Source organism: Corapipo altera, unplaced genomic scaffold, assembly GCF_003945725.1.
Source record: "Corapipo altera isolate COAL_440 unplaced genomic scaffold, ASM394572v1 0, whole genome shotgun sequence".
In the NCBI taxonomy this organism is placed as follows: domain Eukaryota; kingdom Metazoa; phylum Chordata; class Aves; order Passeriformes; family Pipridae; genus Corapipo; species Corapipo altera.
Genome location: NW_020884872.1, coordinates 31,271,344 through 31,287,597, shown reverse-complemented (window position 1 = coordinate 31,287,597; position 16,254 = coordinate 31,271,344). Strand labels below are relative to the sequence as shown.

General features: G+C 37.3%; 1 protein-coding gene across 1 annotated transcript in view; it reads left to right on the top strand.

The window, feature by feature from the left end:
* The window catches only part of TMEM131 (transmembrane protein 131), a 90,666-nt gene that overhangs the window by 65,563 nt on the left and 8,849 nt on the right, over positions 1-16,254 (top strand). Inside the window, exons 23-34 of the mRNA XM_027642282.1 lie at positions 1,036-1,174; positions 1,265-1,374; positions 1,754-1,820; positions 2,718-2,869; positions 3,821-3,963; positions 5,088-5,274; positions 6,387-6,572; positions 8,463-8,621; positions 9,206-9,801; positions 13,198-13,373; positions 14,547-14,674; positions 16,012-16,136. Coding sequence (XP_027498083.1) covers positions 1,036-1,174; positions 1,265-1,374; positions 1,754-1,820; positions 2,718-2,869; positions 3,821-3,963; positions 5,088-5,274; positions 6,387-6,572; positions 8,463-8,621; positions 9,206-9,801; positions 13,198-13,373; positions 14,547-14,674; positions 16,012-16,136 — 2,168 coding nt within the window. The remainder of the gene's footprint in view (positions 1-1,035; positions 1,175-1,264; positions 1,375-1,753; positions 1,821-2,717; positions 2,870-3,820; positions 3,964-5,087; positions 5,275-6,386; positions 6,573-8,462; positions 8,622-9,205; positions 9,802-13,197; positions 13,374-14,546; positions 14,675-16,011; positions 16,137-16,254) is intronic.

The following is a 16,254-nucleotide window of genomic DNA, read 5'->3' as shown; positions in this document are numbered from 1 at the left end:
TTAAAAGCAGTAATAATTTCTTCAAATCAAACACAGCACGGAAAGTTACTATTCACTGGAGTTTGCTGCAGTTTTTTGCAACAGCAAAGCAATCTCTACTCTGCAAAAACTTCCAAAACCAGATTTTGTTTTTTGTGCAGTATCCCTGCTTAAAGTTCTTTAAAATAGTAACCTCAATATTCCTCTGTCTGTACTGAGGTTATTGCATTTCAGTGAATTAGCAAGTTGTCTTATACTTTATCTTGAGATTTGCAGAATGGAAGATGATCAGTGGTTGCTACTTAATATTTAGAAACAGTCAAACTCCACAGACTGCTACATACCTTTTAAACATGTACCTTCTCATACATAAAGTTGATTTAATCTCCAAGAGACACAAGTTAATCTTAACAGCAAGTACGTGTCTTTTGTGATGATAGCATCCAGACTACCGTTTCAAAAAAGGTATGTGAAGAAGCAAAATGTCTGTATAGAACAAAATAGAGCAACAAAAGCATACCCTCATATCACTTCTTTGTTATCTAATGTGGAGAGCTTGTAGGAGAATGGGACCCAAGTCTGCTGTGGAGGGTGGTTATAGCATAATAACAAATCATATATTAAGATGTATTAATGTATCTTAATAGCAAAGAACTTCATTCAGCAATAGAAATAGTGGCTCACAGTGTAACTAGTTCAAATTTGTTTTAGATTTATTAGGAATATAGGCACAGAGACTGTGTATCCATTGCATCTAAAGTACGCATACAGATTTACTGTACATCAGATGTGCAGGCAGAATACATTTTCTGGATAGTGGATGTCTGGATGCTGTATTGGAGTTTTTCCTTTCTACTGTTTATGCCTTTGTAAATCATCAGATAAGCTTTGGGTTATTTTTCCTACTGATCTGAATCTGTTATATTCTCAAAATTTGTTTCTGCAGTAGGTATAGCTCTTCTTGCTTCTCAAACTAATGTTTTCAGGGTGCTTTTAAGCCCTCTGGTTTTTCCAGGCTTTTCTGTTTTAAAGTAAGCTATACCACTCTTTCTCCAGACTGAATGCTGTATTTGAAGTAGACACAGATCTTCAGAAGGATGTCCGGTTGAAAATTACAGCAGAAATGGCCTGGCCTTCCATCCTTATTTCACCACGCCATCTAAACTTCCCTCTCACCAACACAAACAGCTCATCAGTAAGTTATTTTGGTGATAGTATCATTTTAATAGTGTTTCTAATTACATTAATTCTTAAATAAACTTTTAAAAATTGTGTTTCTGAATAGGAAGAAGAAATTTTTCTAGAAAATCCAGCAGATGTTCCTGTGTATATTCAGTTTCTTCCTGTAGCTCTGTATTCTAACCCATCCACTTTTGTTGATAAGCTCTTAGAACGGTAAGTATTGTTGTGGAGTCCTTGGAGTGCTCTCACTCTGCAGCAAAATGCATTTTACAAAAAATGCATGCATGATTTGGCAGTTTTGTTAGTAGTTACAGTGTTGGCCACTTCTAGAATTTGAATCATGAGGCCAGTTGAGATCCGAATCTGTTGCCATTGAGCACACATCTGTATTTTTTGTTGAGCTAAATTGTGTTTACGTTTCTTTCTTAACTTGATGTACAAGGGGGGAAATGGAAAAATAAAAACAAATTATTCTTTCAGCTGCATATTGAATTTTACAATGGATTCTTGATTTGTGCTAAAATCTCTAAATGCAAGTATGTCACCATCTTCCCTGATCCAGGAGAAATAAAAAATTATGATTTTTTTTCAGGTTTAATTTGAGTAAACCAACTAATTTCAATCAGAGGACTCTAGAGTTCCAGGTCTTCAGAAATTGTGTAAGTATTTCAATACATTCTTCATAATTTTAAATTTAGTTATTTTAGCGTTTCGTAGGAGTGCAACCATACATGTCTTCAGGTTTCAGTATTACTGTGCAGAATGTGATGCCTCTCTTGGATATTTTCAGGAAATTGAGAAAAGTAATATTTCTTCAAATATAACAATTAAAGTGTCACTTTTTCTATGTGCTTACATTATAATACAACTGTAGAAGTTATAGGAAAACTGCATTTACTTGTTCTCTTACTGACGGAGGATTATTTTCTTCAGTATAGTGGTTACTAGTCCTAAAATTAGCAAAGTATTGAGTTTTCCATTGGTTTGTTGGTTCTTTTAAGTGATTTAAGTTTTGTGGATCCTCATGTGCCTTTTCACATAGAGTGTGCCACATCCTAAGCACTTCTTTTCTCCTCTGGCTTTTCCCCTCCACTTGCAGTTTGTGCAGTGTCTAAGGTCAAACGGCAAACTTAGCAAAATACACTTTTTTGGGTAGTTCTATTTTATTTGCTTTTTCCCCCTAAAACATTTTTAGAATATATAAACAATGCAAAATTCTGAGGAGAGAAAATATTCCATAATGACTTAAAGCTAATTTAGTATTTAAAATACATACATAAGAACTTTTGAACTCTTTCTTCTTCTAGAACTTTATGAATCTACATGGGTATAGTTTAGGTCAGTTCTGTTCTGTCATGTTGTTCTATTTCTCCATAAACAAAAACAATTTACTAATAAGTAGGGAAATTCATGTACCATCAGAGTTTCTGGTTAAGAAAACAGAAATGTCATTGGGTAGTACACTTATTTATGACAAGACCAGTTTTTTAGCTGAAATAATACCATTCCTAGCAAATATATGTGAAGTGTTGCTTTGTTTTCTCTACTCTCTTAAGGTCCAGCCACTGCAGACCACCATGGGACTTACAAAGGGCTTGGCTCGTCATTCCGTTTTAAGCCTAATATTAAAACCTGGTGAGAGGAAGTCTGTCAAAGTAAAGTTTACTCCAGTTCTTAATAAAACTGTTTCATCATTGATTGTTATCAGGTAAGACAGATATTTCTGAAATGAGTATGAGTTTTTCTGATGTTTTTTATTTATATATAAGGTCATACTTATGATCAGCTGTCAAGAAACTATTACTTTTACAGGAATAATTGTAGCATCCTGTGTGTCTGCAGAAAGGTTTAATTGAGATGTAATTGTGACGTTATACAGTTGTTAAACTGTATTCAGTATATATTCAGTAATATAAATACATAATCCACTGTTACCAGAGAATCGCAGAAGGGTTTGGGTTGGAAGGGACCTTTCAAGGTGATTAGTCCAATGCCCCTGCAGTGAACAGGGACATCTTCAGCTTGCTCAAAGCCCTGTCAGACCTGCGTCCTCTGGACTCACTCCAGAAGGTCGATATCCTTCCTGTCCTGGCACCCCCTATCTGGATGCAGTACTCCAGGTTGGGGTCTCACAAGAGCAGAGTAGAGGGGCAGAATCACCTCCCTTGACCTGCTGGTCATAGTGCTTTTGATGCAGCCCAGGACGCAGTTGGCTTTGGGGGCTTCAAGCACATATTGCCAACTCATGTCCAGTTTTTCATCCACCAATACCTGGAGACTTGATTTCTTAAGTACATACTACACTGTCTTGAAAGTAGAGACACTGGTTATAGGTACCATTTGCAAGATCAAGCTACAATGCAAGTTCAGTCTTTACTAAAGAGCCCTGAATAACTACTCCACTTTTGTAGCAAGTGTGATGCATTAATAAGAGATTCAAATTTTAACAAGTATTTCATTGGGGTTTGTATTTGTATATGCTGTGATTTCTTAGGCCTTTTGTCTTGCAAACACTATGGTTGAGATCCCCAGTATTTACTTCCATGTTGTGGGGAATTATCTGTGGAACTGTTTATATTTTTGTTCTCCGGATTTGGAATATAACTTCATAGTCTGTAGAGAAGATTTTATAAATGTTTCCCCCTCTTTTTTTACACAGAAATAATTTGACTGTAATAGATGCCATAATGGTACAAGGACAAGGAACAACTGAGAGCTTGAAGATTGCAGGCAAACCTCCTGGTCCAGGAAGTTCTTTACGCTTTAAAATCACAGAAGCATTATTAAAAGACTGTTCAGAAAGTGAGTACTTCTTGAACTAGTATGCAGAACAGAAAAGAAATTATATTATACATGTAAAACTTTTTATGTGTGAAAATATTTTCCCCCTGTTCTAGTGCGCTGGAAATTTCCTTCCTTTAAATATCTTAAAATTGCTACTTTATTTAGGCAGAATATTAAATATGTCTTTCATTTTAACTTGAAAACTAGCAAAGATAAAACAGAAACCCTTTGTCCATTAAAATGCAAGACAGAGGAGATGAAGATCCTGATATATTTATTAGCATAATCTGTAATTCCTAAATTTAAGACAAATTGGATCACAAACATAACTGCTGTGTATTTTTTTCTTCTCACACCTTCAGAATCTTTAAGCACATAGCCAACAGGGAAAAAGTTCGAGTATGCTCCTTGATGAAAATTAAATTGCAACCAGATTCTACTGTAGGATCAGAGGTTTTTCTGCCCTGTAACCCCAGGCTTGCTTCTGCGAGGAGAGCTAGGAGTATCTGTATTAACCAAAGGAACTGGTAGAAGAGGTTTAGTTGTATCTGGTGTCAAAATCTGCTCTGCTACTTTGCAGTTTTCCAGACATATTTCTAAGGTGCCATGTTAATTGTTATCTGAGATTATTCTGCTTTTTTTGATGGAGAAATAAGAAAACTTCAAGTCAAGTTTATTCATTACCTCTTACATGTTGTGGTTTAGGTATTTTTTTGCTAATAAGATATGTATAGCTAGCCATGGATTTTTATTTTTAAGACACCAAAAGGAAAAAACCCAGCAGTTGTAATTCTTTGTTTGATGGGACTGTTCACAGACTACCACAAAGGTATTAGGCAGTACATCAAAGAACTTTGAAGCTTAGATGATTTTTTTGAGGCAGCAATGCTACCCGAGGTTCAGGGTATTTCTTCCCCGATGAGTTAGAGGGCTCTGGAATTGTACAAATGCCCTGCCTTGACAATGATGAGAATCTGGCTGCAGAGATATGTTCCTACAGGTTACTCAGGTTATTTCCATGGCCTCACTAGTCTCTCTTATGCTGTAGTACTGACAGCACTCTATTCTGCTGTAGAATATGAATGTATTGAAGGATGTCTGTTTAGCATAACATTAACCACTTTTCTGCTGTTTTTTTCTAGAAATGAAATACAAAGAACCAAATTTCACACTAAGAAGAACATTTAAAGTGGAAAATACAGGACAACTGCAGATTAATGTGAAAACAATGGAAATCAGTGGCTATACATGTGAAGGATACGGATTTAAAGTAGTTAACTGTCAGGAATTTGCACTAAGTGCCAATGGCTCTAAAGACATTGTCATATTGTAAGTATTTTTTCATACATCTAAATCAAGTCTTACATTTGGATTTTTAATTTTGTTTCAGAGGAAAACTCTCTTGGTTAAATTCTAAGGGCTTTTTACTGAAGCTTTGTGTGTTTGGGGGTTTTATATAACTTTATACAATCATGACATTTTTTCTCTCTTCTTGATTTTTCATTATATTGTGTTTTCGTGACTGGATATAGTATTAATTCTCTTACTATTAGTAAGTATATCTTACTGAGTCAGAATAATGTTACTGTATGGGATTTTATACATTTCCTTCATTTTAGTTGTGAATGCACATGGGATTTAGGTTTACGTATGGTTTTGGTGCATTGCAGTATGTAGAAAAGAGCCTTAGTCTAAGGATTGTTATTGTAAAGAACAGTATTTTAGTCTTGAATATTTTGTCTGTTGCCTTAATGACAGCAATTGTGTAATTCTGTCAGTTTTTATTGTAAAAGATCTCTGCACCAAACACCGATCATTTAACAGTGCTTTGATTTAAAGTTAACTACTCAGAATATGGTATCAAACAAGTTCAGAAGATGCTTCTGTTCTGCAGGTGGATGTACAAAATATTGCAGGCAGTGAAACTTCACTAGTATTTCTGCACAGTCTTAGTTTCTGATGAGACCATGACGTAGTAGGGATGTTTTTGAAAAGGCACACGTTAGTGACTTAAAGGTGAAATGTTTAAAAAGTTTGTAGCTCACATAATAGTTGGTTGCATTGCTTACTTAGAGCTGCTGTTAAATTTTTACTGTATTCATAGCTTTTTTTAACAGATTTGGCAAAATTTATTTTTGGTTATTATAACTTAATATGGTATCTCAGGAGTAATCTAGTATCAGATGTGTTAAGCATAGGTATTAATGAATGTAGTCAAACACTTCTTGAGGTATTTGATAGATACTCTTAAGTGTTTTTAGGCTGTGTGGTAATTGATGGAGTTGGGTTGTAAGGTTTGATTTGTTTGTTTGTTTTTGTGGGGTTTTTTGTGGGGTTTTTTTGTGGTTTTTGGCTTTTTTTAATTTGTGAGTCATAAAAATTGCCTCAAACTTTCGTGCTATTCACATGAAAAGTTCTAACATGCTTTACTTTGTTTTCAGGTTTACACCAGATTTCACTGCTTCCAGAGTCATACGTGAATTAAAATTCATCACTGCAGGAGGCTCTGAATTCGTATTTATCTTGAATGCATCGCTTCCATATCACATGTTGGCAACATGTGCAGAGGCTCTCCCCAGGCCCAATTGGGAACTGGCACTGTACATAATCATCTCAGGAATAATGAGGTAGTGTGTGTGTTTGTTCTTACAGGCACAAACTTACTGCTGTTTGAATACAGATTACAGAGAAGCACATATGTATTCCATACGTGCTGTAATTGGTGTAAAGTAAAATAGGGTGAGGTCAAAAAGGAGAACAAATTAATAAACACTTCTCTAGATGGGGTGTGAACAGCTTTTAAGGCTGAGGAGTACTGACTTTGTGCTCAAAGCAAGGACAAAAAAATATACTTCTTGCTTGAGCCTGTTTCCTTAAATGAGATACCTACTCCTGTTAGCCTGGTAATTTGTAGGGTCTTGAATGAGATTAGGTATTAAAGCACTGCTAGCCATGAATTCCTATAGAAATGTAAGCATCCTTCTGGAGTATTGTGCTTCAGAGAGATATGAGGCAGTGACTGTAATGAGCTTAGCAGATGCCTTGGATGAATTTAACTTTGCTGCCACTGCTATGTGACAGACAACTGGTGATACTAATAATGGGATTTCTGAGAACCTGAAGGACATTGTTTGCAACACTGCAGACTCACAGGTTACGTAGCAGCATATTAATGCACTTTTTTCCTCAGCAAACAGACACGTTCATTATGTCTGGTTGAATTATGAGATGAAAATTCCACCATTTACATAGTCTAACATCTACCTATCTTTGTTTATTTGAAATCTGAGGTTATAAATTGTCTGTCCCTGCTCACCTCTTGGATGTGAGACACTTACCCCCACTGCTTTTGTCCAGGGAAAACCCTACCATGGAAACTTACAGTATGAGTTTTGATTTACCAATAACAACAATGCTGTTTTTCTGTTCATCACTGTTAAGCTTATATCTAAGTGTGAAAGGAGTCGGTGCTGTAGATGCCTGTAATGAAAATGTGGTCTTTTTGTGTGCTCCAAATCCAAAGCATTATCACACTATGACACACATGTAATTTCCTGCGCTTTTTTTTTCTTCAAAGTAAGTTACTGGCTTTTCCATTTTGCTGTACTGTGTTACACAAATGTTCACTTAGGATGTCTTTCCTTCTAGGGATTGACAAAAGAAATAGAGAAGATAGTTACAGCCCACTTCATTTTCTTTTTTTTGCTCTTCAGCACTTTCCTAAGTAATGCAGTCACTAACACTGCATTACTTAAAGTGCTGAGTAAGTACTTACATGGTTTACTTCTGTTTATTTGTTAGATATGTATAGGCTGAGTTTCTTTTTTGTCCTTTGACAGTGAATAATGCTTGCCAGCTCATAACTGTAGTTTGCATGGATAATTTATATGTGCTGTACTTGTTAATTAGACTTTACAAAAGAGTAGAGAATACTAATCCCTTACTGTGTCTTTTTTTTATAAGTGCAAACATCCTTCTTAGCAGCAAACTAGAGAAGAGTCCGAACATATTTCTAATATTCCAAGGTTCCTGTGCATAGGCAGCCACACTTACATTTAGGATGCCATCATGTATGGGTTTGGTAGTTGTCACTAAAATAACTCTTCCATATCATTGCAAAGCTATCCTTAATTTCTAGGAATGAACACTAGGAGTTTGTATTATTCATGTTTTTTAATTTGATAAGGTGGTGTTTATTGTAGCCTTCCTTAAATCGCTGTTGGTTCGGATTCTTACCAGGCTTGTGGCTCCAGGTTTTGAAGTCCAACTTTTTTTCTTTTGGATTATTGTTCTTGGCAACTGCATGTCAGACTTGCATCTAGTTTTCATTCTCAGTGCTGGCGATGTGCATATATCACACTATGTTTTTTTCTATCAGACAAAATTGTGATTTTGATGCAGTTTTCAGCATTTTCAGTACAAGGTACAGTTTTTGTCCTGTGTGATTAAACTCATTAGCCTTAAAATGCTCAAAACTAAGAAATAAATCTTTAGATGACTGCCTCTCTTCTCTGCAGTGTGCTCTTTCTCTTGGTGATTGGAACAGCCTATCTAGAAGCTCAAGGAATTTGGGAGCCATTTAGAAGACGCTTGTCCTTTGAGGCCTCAAACCCTCCCTTTGATATGGGAAGGCCACTTGATCTCAGGAGAATAGTTGGAATTTCATCTGATGGAAAGTAAGTAAATGTTTGGGGTTCTTGTGGTATTTTTCCCATTTATTTCCTCTTTAATTATCAAACCAGTAAAAAAGTAATACTGCTCTATAGAACAGGTGAATGAATAAAGATCCTCTCAGTTACTTATAAAAAGATGGCTTGGATTAAAATATTACTTTTGTGATTGTGAGGAATGTCCTTTCTTTGAAAAAGAAAAGGAAAGAAAAGAATCTCACCAAAACTAAACTGTACCAGGATTCCTGTTAATGCTCTCAAAAATGAAAGGTATAGACTGCAGAAAAATTGCAGGCCAGAAGTTCCTACCTTTGGTGTCTTAGGTTAGCTAAAGAACTTCTCCTTTCAGTGTTTCTCTGACATATATATATATTGACTGTCATTTTACTGTAGTTTGGTTCCTATGTAGAGCAAGCAAGTGAACAGGAAACGATGAGGGCTACTGACTTGTCAGACAAGTTGTAGACATTTTTGCTGGTTGTATGCCAACAGCAGTGTAGTTCAAGACTTCTTTTGGACATGGTGATTCTTTTTTCATGGTGAAGAATGGAAACATTGTTAAGTGTGTTTTAAACACGTTATTCTTCCAGCTTGAATATGCTTGGATCGGATTCTAATCACAGTTCAACCAGAGGGATCTACGGAGCAGGCAGTTCGTCTTCACGATCCGGTGCAGGGAATCATAAACAATGCAATGCAACAGCACACCTTCACAGCAATAGAAATGCACCTGATGTTGAAAACATCAAATCCAAAACCAGTTCAAGCATACCTAACAGGACTTCAGCACAAGCAGCTTCCATGCAGTCAGTGAACAGAACAGGCCCCTTTACCTTGGATTCAGGTTCCACAGCTCAGACTCATGCCGCAGGCAGAAGAGCCAAGGGGACGAGGCAGAACCAGCAGCCAATGCAGCAGCAGGCACCAGCTTTGGCAGAGCAGCCCCTCCAGCAACCCCCAGCATCTGGGCCCCAGCAACAAGAGCAACAGACTGAAAGTGCTTTGCCACAGCTCCCGCTTCTCAGCCCACCTCATGGCGAATGTGCCAGCAGCAGAAGGCACAGCTCGGAGGATTCAGATCTCACTGGGCTCATAGAAACTATGGAAAAAGACTTTGACCACCCAGAATCCCCTTCCCCCGATGTGTTTACAGAGCAGCCCCCATCTCCACTAGCAAAAAACAAAGGTAATAATACAATTGTGCTTTAACAGGATGATTCATTATGTAAGGCACAGGACAAGATTTAATCAGCTGTAAAGGTCATGTTTTCACAGTGTGAAAAACAATAGCTTCTGGGGTTCCCTGTCCTGCAGTATGTGCCTGTGTCTTGAACACTTCTGTTGCTTTATGGCAGTGAAGTTTGTGCTGTGCTAGCTTGTCATTCTTCCTGCAAAAATGCTGGAATGTTTTGATGAAACAAAGTGTGAATATCTAAACATCTGATCCCCTGGAGAAGAAAGATTCTTTTGGTTGCTATTCCTTTGCCTTTGGGTTAGCATCCATGCCTTCCACCTCCGTGATTTCTACTTGAGGCTCAGGGTTGAGGAAAGGAAAAGGAAGTTGTCCTAGCATATTGTGAAAAGTGAGGCAGGGAGGAGGGGAAGAGAGAAGGATGAGTAAGCCCCTGTAGTACTGTTTGGGAATGGAATTCTTCATGCCCAGACTTGCAGTTGTAAAAAATCCTTGATGTCAGGTGGTCGGCAAATTAACATATGGCACCTTTATCTATACATTACATTCATTTTTGCATGAGGTTAGAGTTGAGTTGGAACTGTTTATCCATCGTTTCAGTTGCCTAGAGTTTAAAATTAATTTTGTACATTAGATATGTTTAGACTTCTGAAATTATACATCAGTTATTTCCTTCTTATGAACACTTTGTTAGAGTAGAACTTCTAATCATGATTTTTGTATGAGCAATTTCAGTTGTGTCTCAGAGTTATGTGATTATTTAATCTTAATGTGTTTATTTCTAAACATATTTTTCACTTTTGCTACCAACACTGTTGTGCAGAAATGGTACTGATACTGTGTTGCTTATTAGAGATCAAGAAAATGAGTCATAGGAAGGCATATAAACACTACAGCATCTGTGTGATCATGGACCACCAAAGAGGAAAGCTTCACTCTGTTAAATGGTAATGAGCAGAAAGTTCTTAATTAGTTCAGAGTGGCTGTTACAATGCATTTGGACTTTCAAAGTGGAGACTCTGAAATGATGAGAGGCTTTGGGATCCTGCTGAAATACGCTACTTATGCTGTTTTGGTTTTGGCAAGGATATGTAGTTAGGGGAATTAAGAGAATTGCAACCAGTTTGTCAGGTACTATTCCATAAAGGCTAAATGGATTTCCAGAAGGTGGTGTGACAGTAGGTAGGTTTCATGGGCAGTGTCTATGTTGGCAAACAGTGCCGTGCTGGAGCTCTTGAAAGCAAAGTGTCTGGCAGTGAGGATGCAGTGTCCTCATGGGGCACGTGTGAGCAGATGTGCAGTGGACTGATCCAGTCTGCATACTGAATGCCTTAAAGAGCTAGGAGTGCTTCTGGAGTACATCTTCCATTTCTAGTTCAGCCTAAGAAGGAACCAGCTCTTGGACTCAAGTGTGATTTTGTGATGCAGCTGCACATGCTTTGTGGGGACCACTGAGTTCGGTTTCAAAAGCATATTCCCAATCCAGATAATGTAGTGTACCCATTTCCATTTGCCCTCTCTAAAAATATAAAACTGTAGAGGAAGTTCTATCTGGATCTATATACACACACTGATATTTGTCTTTAAATAAGTAGTTAGAACTAGTCACAAACATTTGCGGAAGCATGAGCTTCTGGACTAAACTGTCTGTCATAAGATTCTGTGCAGGATTCCTGTTTTTATAGTCTATTTTTTCAGCTTCCTAATACTTGTGTGTTAGCTCAGTGCTGCAGAGGCTGCATTAGATTTTTGTTAAAAAGCCGCTTTACATTATGTTTTAATGTCATTAAATCTTTACATAGATTTTCTAATAATGAACACTAAACTGCTTAGCAATCCTGAATTTAGACTGCATTTGAAGCAAATCTTGGAGCAAGGCTTCCTGAGGCACATCCAAAATACCCCCAATATACCAGAAGCAGACCTTTAGAAAATTTCCATAGAAAGATGTGCTTGTATTTATGCATCTGTTTGCATTCATGCTGAAAAGCATATTTGTAATTCCAGTACTTTTGCTTTCTTGATACAACCATTGATATTTATGTGTTAAAAAACCAAAGTTTAAGGGCACTGCTTCTTGATATGTATTTGGTTTGGTATTTGCCAAAATACTGGCAGATTTCTGGTTTGGTACAAACTTTACCATTTTACCAGATGAAATATAACAGCTGTCATGGTGCTTCCAGTCTCAGTTCCAACTTGTGCTGGTACAAACCAAGAAGAGGCTGAATCCAGTTATTCAACACAGGTTAACTGAGGCTTGAGTGAGCTGCTAAGTCTGTCCAGGAGACTGTATGCAGGCACTGTGTGGCTCATAAATGAGAATGCTTGTTCTGAAGGGCAGAATATTATAAAGATCCTATGAGTAAAGGCATATTACATCCAATAAAAGACATAAGAATGTTGTGAAAGCTTACATCCTCTAAGAGAACAGCAATAGGCAATGGTAAGCTGATGAAGACTCCACACACACACATGCACAATTGCTCTGTATTGATGCTTTTTTTTTTTTTGATGACTTTTTTTATTCCTTGGGAGCCTAATCCTGCCTGTCTTGCAAGCCAGGACCTTTGGCTTGATTTTGAAGGCTCTTAAACCTCTGCATTTTGACCTTCTACTGTGCTGCACCTCAGTTAACCTGAAATTGCTGGAAAAGTAAGCATTATTTATTTGTATGTGTATTGCTTCAAGAAAATTGATCAGACATCCCTTGGAGTGTTTAATGCATTGTTTTCCCTGCTTTGAGATATAGTAACATTTTAATATGTCAAGCTAAACTTTTTTACAGTCAACTTAGTCCGACGTGTTAGAATAGTCCACTCCGAAAGAATAAACTATGTCAAGAGGAGAAAGCATACTTGAGTGTAAGGTTTTCAGGTTTAGGGTGTTTGGTTTTTTTAGCTCTTTGCTAGACAAATACTGTTAGTGATTTTTCTCAGTCACACTAGTCTTATTTCAAGTTATTTTGTTTCTCTAAATGACAAGCATGCTAATGGTTGCTGTTCTTTGTTTGTTTGGGTGATAAAGTTTGTGTCAACTTCTGAAGTTTATGTTTGAATATAATCTTACATGGTTAAACTGTCAAATTGAATTCTATGTTGTTTAAAAGCAATCCCAGGAACAGCAGAGAAGAATAATAGGGAGCCAAGTGCCCACATCCACAGAGAAACACTGAGGGTACAGCTCAGGAGCATAAATGAGATGGTGGAGAATGGAGTTCTTCAAGTCTAATACTTTTGCTCACAGTGAAGGGGCAGTTAAGTGCTTGGTGTGTCCTAATAGGCAACACATTTCAGAGGCTTAATCATGTGGGTTAGCCTCTGAAATGAAGGGAACTAGCCCATCTCTGAGTATTGCTGTTGAGAATCTGAAGCATCCATATCTTCCTAGGAAAAGGGAAAACAATTCAGCGCAAGGCTAAGCCACAGAAAAAGCGGGAAGAAAAGGACAGAAGAGGGAAAGGAAAGCAACAAGAGGATGAGCTGAAGGATTCCTTGGCAGATGATGACAGTTCTTCAACCACAACAGAAACCTCAAACCCAGATACGGAACCACTGCTCAAAGAGGTACAGCACTGCTCAGAAAAGGAGGCCCTTGTGTAGCTGGTGTGTCACCTGTTGAAGTAGGAACACAGTCTCTTTCTGCCACGCCACCAGTTTTCATATAATACCCTAACAAAGGAAGAACATTAATTAAAAAACATCTTTCCCGATCCTTGCCTTCATTTCTCTATCAAATTTGCTCCTCTATGAGTGCAAACATTCTTGAATCATGTAGTCACAGGACTGAAAATGCCTGGGTGACTGTGGCTTGAATAAGCCACCAGCTGCCAGCAGCATTGTGGGAATCGTTTCTCAGTACCCTCCTGGCCTATTCTGTTTGCAGAATAAAATGCCACAATATGGACACTGATTTCACTCCATAATTAAGGTGTATGCTAAATCCGTGTCTTTTGTCAATTACAAAGGGTCAGATCAATGGTAGTAACTTGTCAGTAAGTAGTTAACTTAATTACCTCTTACAATACTCCTACCTTTATTTGACTCATTTGGCTCACTTGCTTCTAGGTAATAAACTAAATCCCCAGTTTGTGTAGTGGGACTAAACAGAGCAGAGGTAATTGGAAAAGGAAGAAAACAAAGCCTAAACTGACATCTTAAATTTGAACTTTGGAAAAGACTGGGGGGGAAAAAAAAAAGAAATCCATGTGATATATTTTAAAGGTTATGGTTTGGTAAGTTGTCACTTGAAAATCACTATTGATTTTTTTTCAAGATGGCTATTTGAGACTATACTTGTATTTAGAAAGTATTAGAAGTACGGTTAAAGAAAATAATAAATTGAATGGTAAAGTGTCTCATATTCTTTGCTTTGTTGAAGAGTCTGTTTTAGGTGACCTGGACTGCGTTACAGCAGATGCAGTAAACGTCTCAGTACAGAGCTAGCATGTTATTAAGTAGACTCAGAGGCCGTGGCTGGAGGAGCTGTGTATTTGCAAGCACCAGATCTGCTTGAAGCACATTAATTTGCTATTTCGATTTCTACTTCTCCAGATAGGAAAAAATAGATACCACATTTTATAGGTAAACTCACTAAGTAATAAAAAGAGAACTTCAGTGCTACAAAAATGCTCATGTTTTCCAATAGCATTCTTTCCTCAGTCCTGTTTATACTATGTTTGTTGTGATGCAAGAAGAACTTTCCTTTTAATTAATATTAGTATGTTATGTCTTTTCTAGGAACCTGAAAAACAAAAGGGAAAAGTTATAGCAGAAAAACCTGAAAATGAAATAGTCCCAATAAAACAGAAAACTAAAAAAGTGCTTACAGGTGTCAAGAAAGAAATCCCTGTAGATGTGAAAACCAGGTAAGCATAATAAAGGCGTTTTTAGTAGGGAAAGTACTGTACTTGAAGGGAAGATGTATTGATAAAAATCTCTGTATTTGACTGTTGTGGCTGCCAGTTTGGCATATACCAACAGCAGGTACCTTTAAGCAGTTTCTTCTTCCTTCCTTGATATCAGGGAATATCTGAAGCTTGTAAATAATAAATTAGTTAAAGGGGAATACAGCACATAAGTGAAAGCTAAATCCAGACATGAAAATCAGGCTAAGCAATGTTAAGACTTTTATAATAGGCATTGCATACACGAAGTGGGGTTAATGTTTCTAGTGGCAGCACAGCGAGGCAGCGCCAACATGAGTGCCTTTAGTTGCCATTGGTGAAACTGCAGCCATGCAGTTTCCATTTTCATATAACGGAGTAAGGTCAGTCTTGGATATGTTATGAAAGGAGGCTGCTGCTGCTGTCCCGTAGTGTCAGGTGGTTGATTGCAGAGGATAGAAATGGCGAAAATGAAGAATCTTAGTCTTACTATAGCTAATTCATTCCAAAATATTATTCTGAAACCAGGTTGCTATCCAAGTGCCACGAAAGTAAACTTTACTGAAGTGTAGTATATTGGCTATGTTTTCCCTGTTGCTGTATTTAATAGTAGACTGAGTTCAGTAGTTAGAAGAAATTAATTTTTTTCAAAATATTTCTCAAAACCTTACCTGGCGAAGTCTCCTCCTTATCTTATTTATTCTTATAATTATGTACTTTCCTTTATCATATAACTCAGAAGTTCATTACATGTGACAGTTTTCAAAGACCACAATGAGAGCTGGTTTGGAATCCTTCTACAAGAAGGATCCTTCTACTAGAAAGTGTGAGAGATGGAATCAAATACCTACAGAAAAAGAGCAATACACAGCCAGATGGATTTGTTGGTGCATTTGAATAATTTTATATCATTGACTAAAAAACAGTCCTGTACATTTAGGGCAATAGCATATTAGGAGCACATGATCTAACAGGGTTGTGTGGGGGCAGAGTAGAAAAAGGGTAGTTGCCATCTCTTGTTGCGTCTGCATAATCAAACAGGTTTTGTAATCCTGGAGCTCCAGGATGAAAGCTGCTCCTGGAAGGTGAATGAGCCCTAATACATATGTGGAGCAGTGTGGGTAGAAAATGATCTAGGGCTATGAAGGGTGGAGTTGCATATAGGAGAAAAACATAATTCTGCTTATTCATAAGAAAGCCACAAGAGACCACTGTTTTGTAAGAAAGCATGTATGGCCCATATATATAATGTGTATGTATGTATGTGTATGAAGTCCTTTTCAGCACTTCAAAATAAATGAATTTCTGTTTTCATTTAGTCCCTTGGAATTGTCTTATACTCCCCCACTGGAAAACAAGCAGCGCAAACCCTTTCCATCCAAGATCTCTACACAGCACCTTTTGACGAGTGGGTCTAAATCAAGAAACCTCCCCAAAACAAGAGGTAGTGTGAGGCTGTTTTTTATAAATACATCAAGACTTTTATTTGGTTGTTTGTAACACCTCTTGAGTGCTTAATTCTAAGTCTGGTGTGCGAAGAAAGCTGTTCAGTTTATTATCCA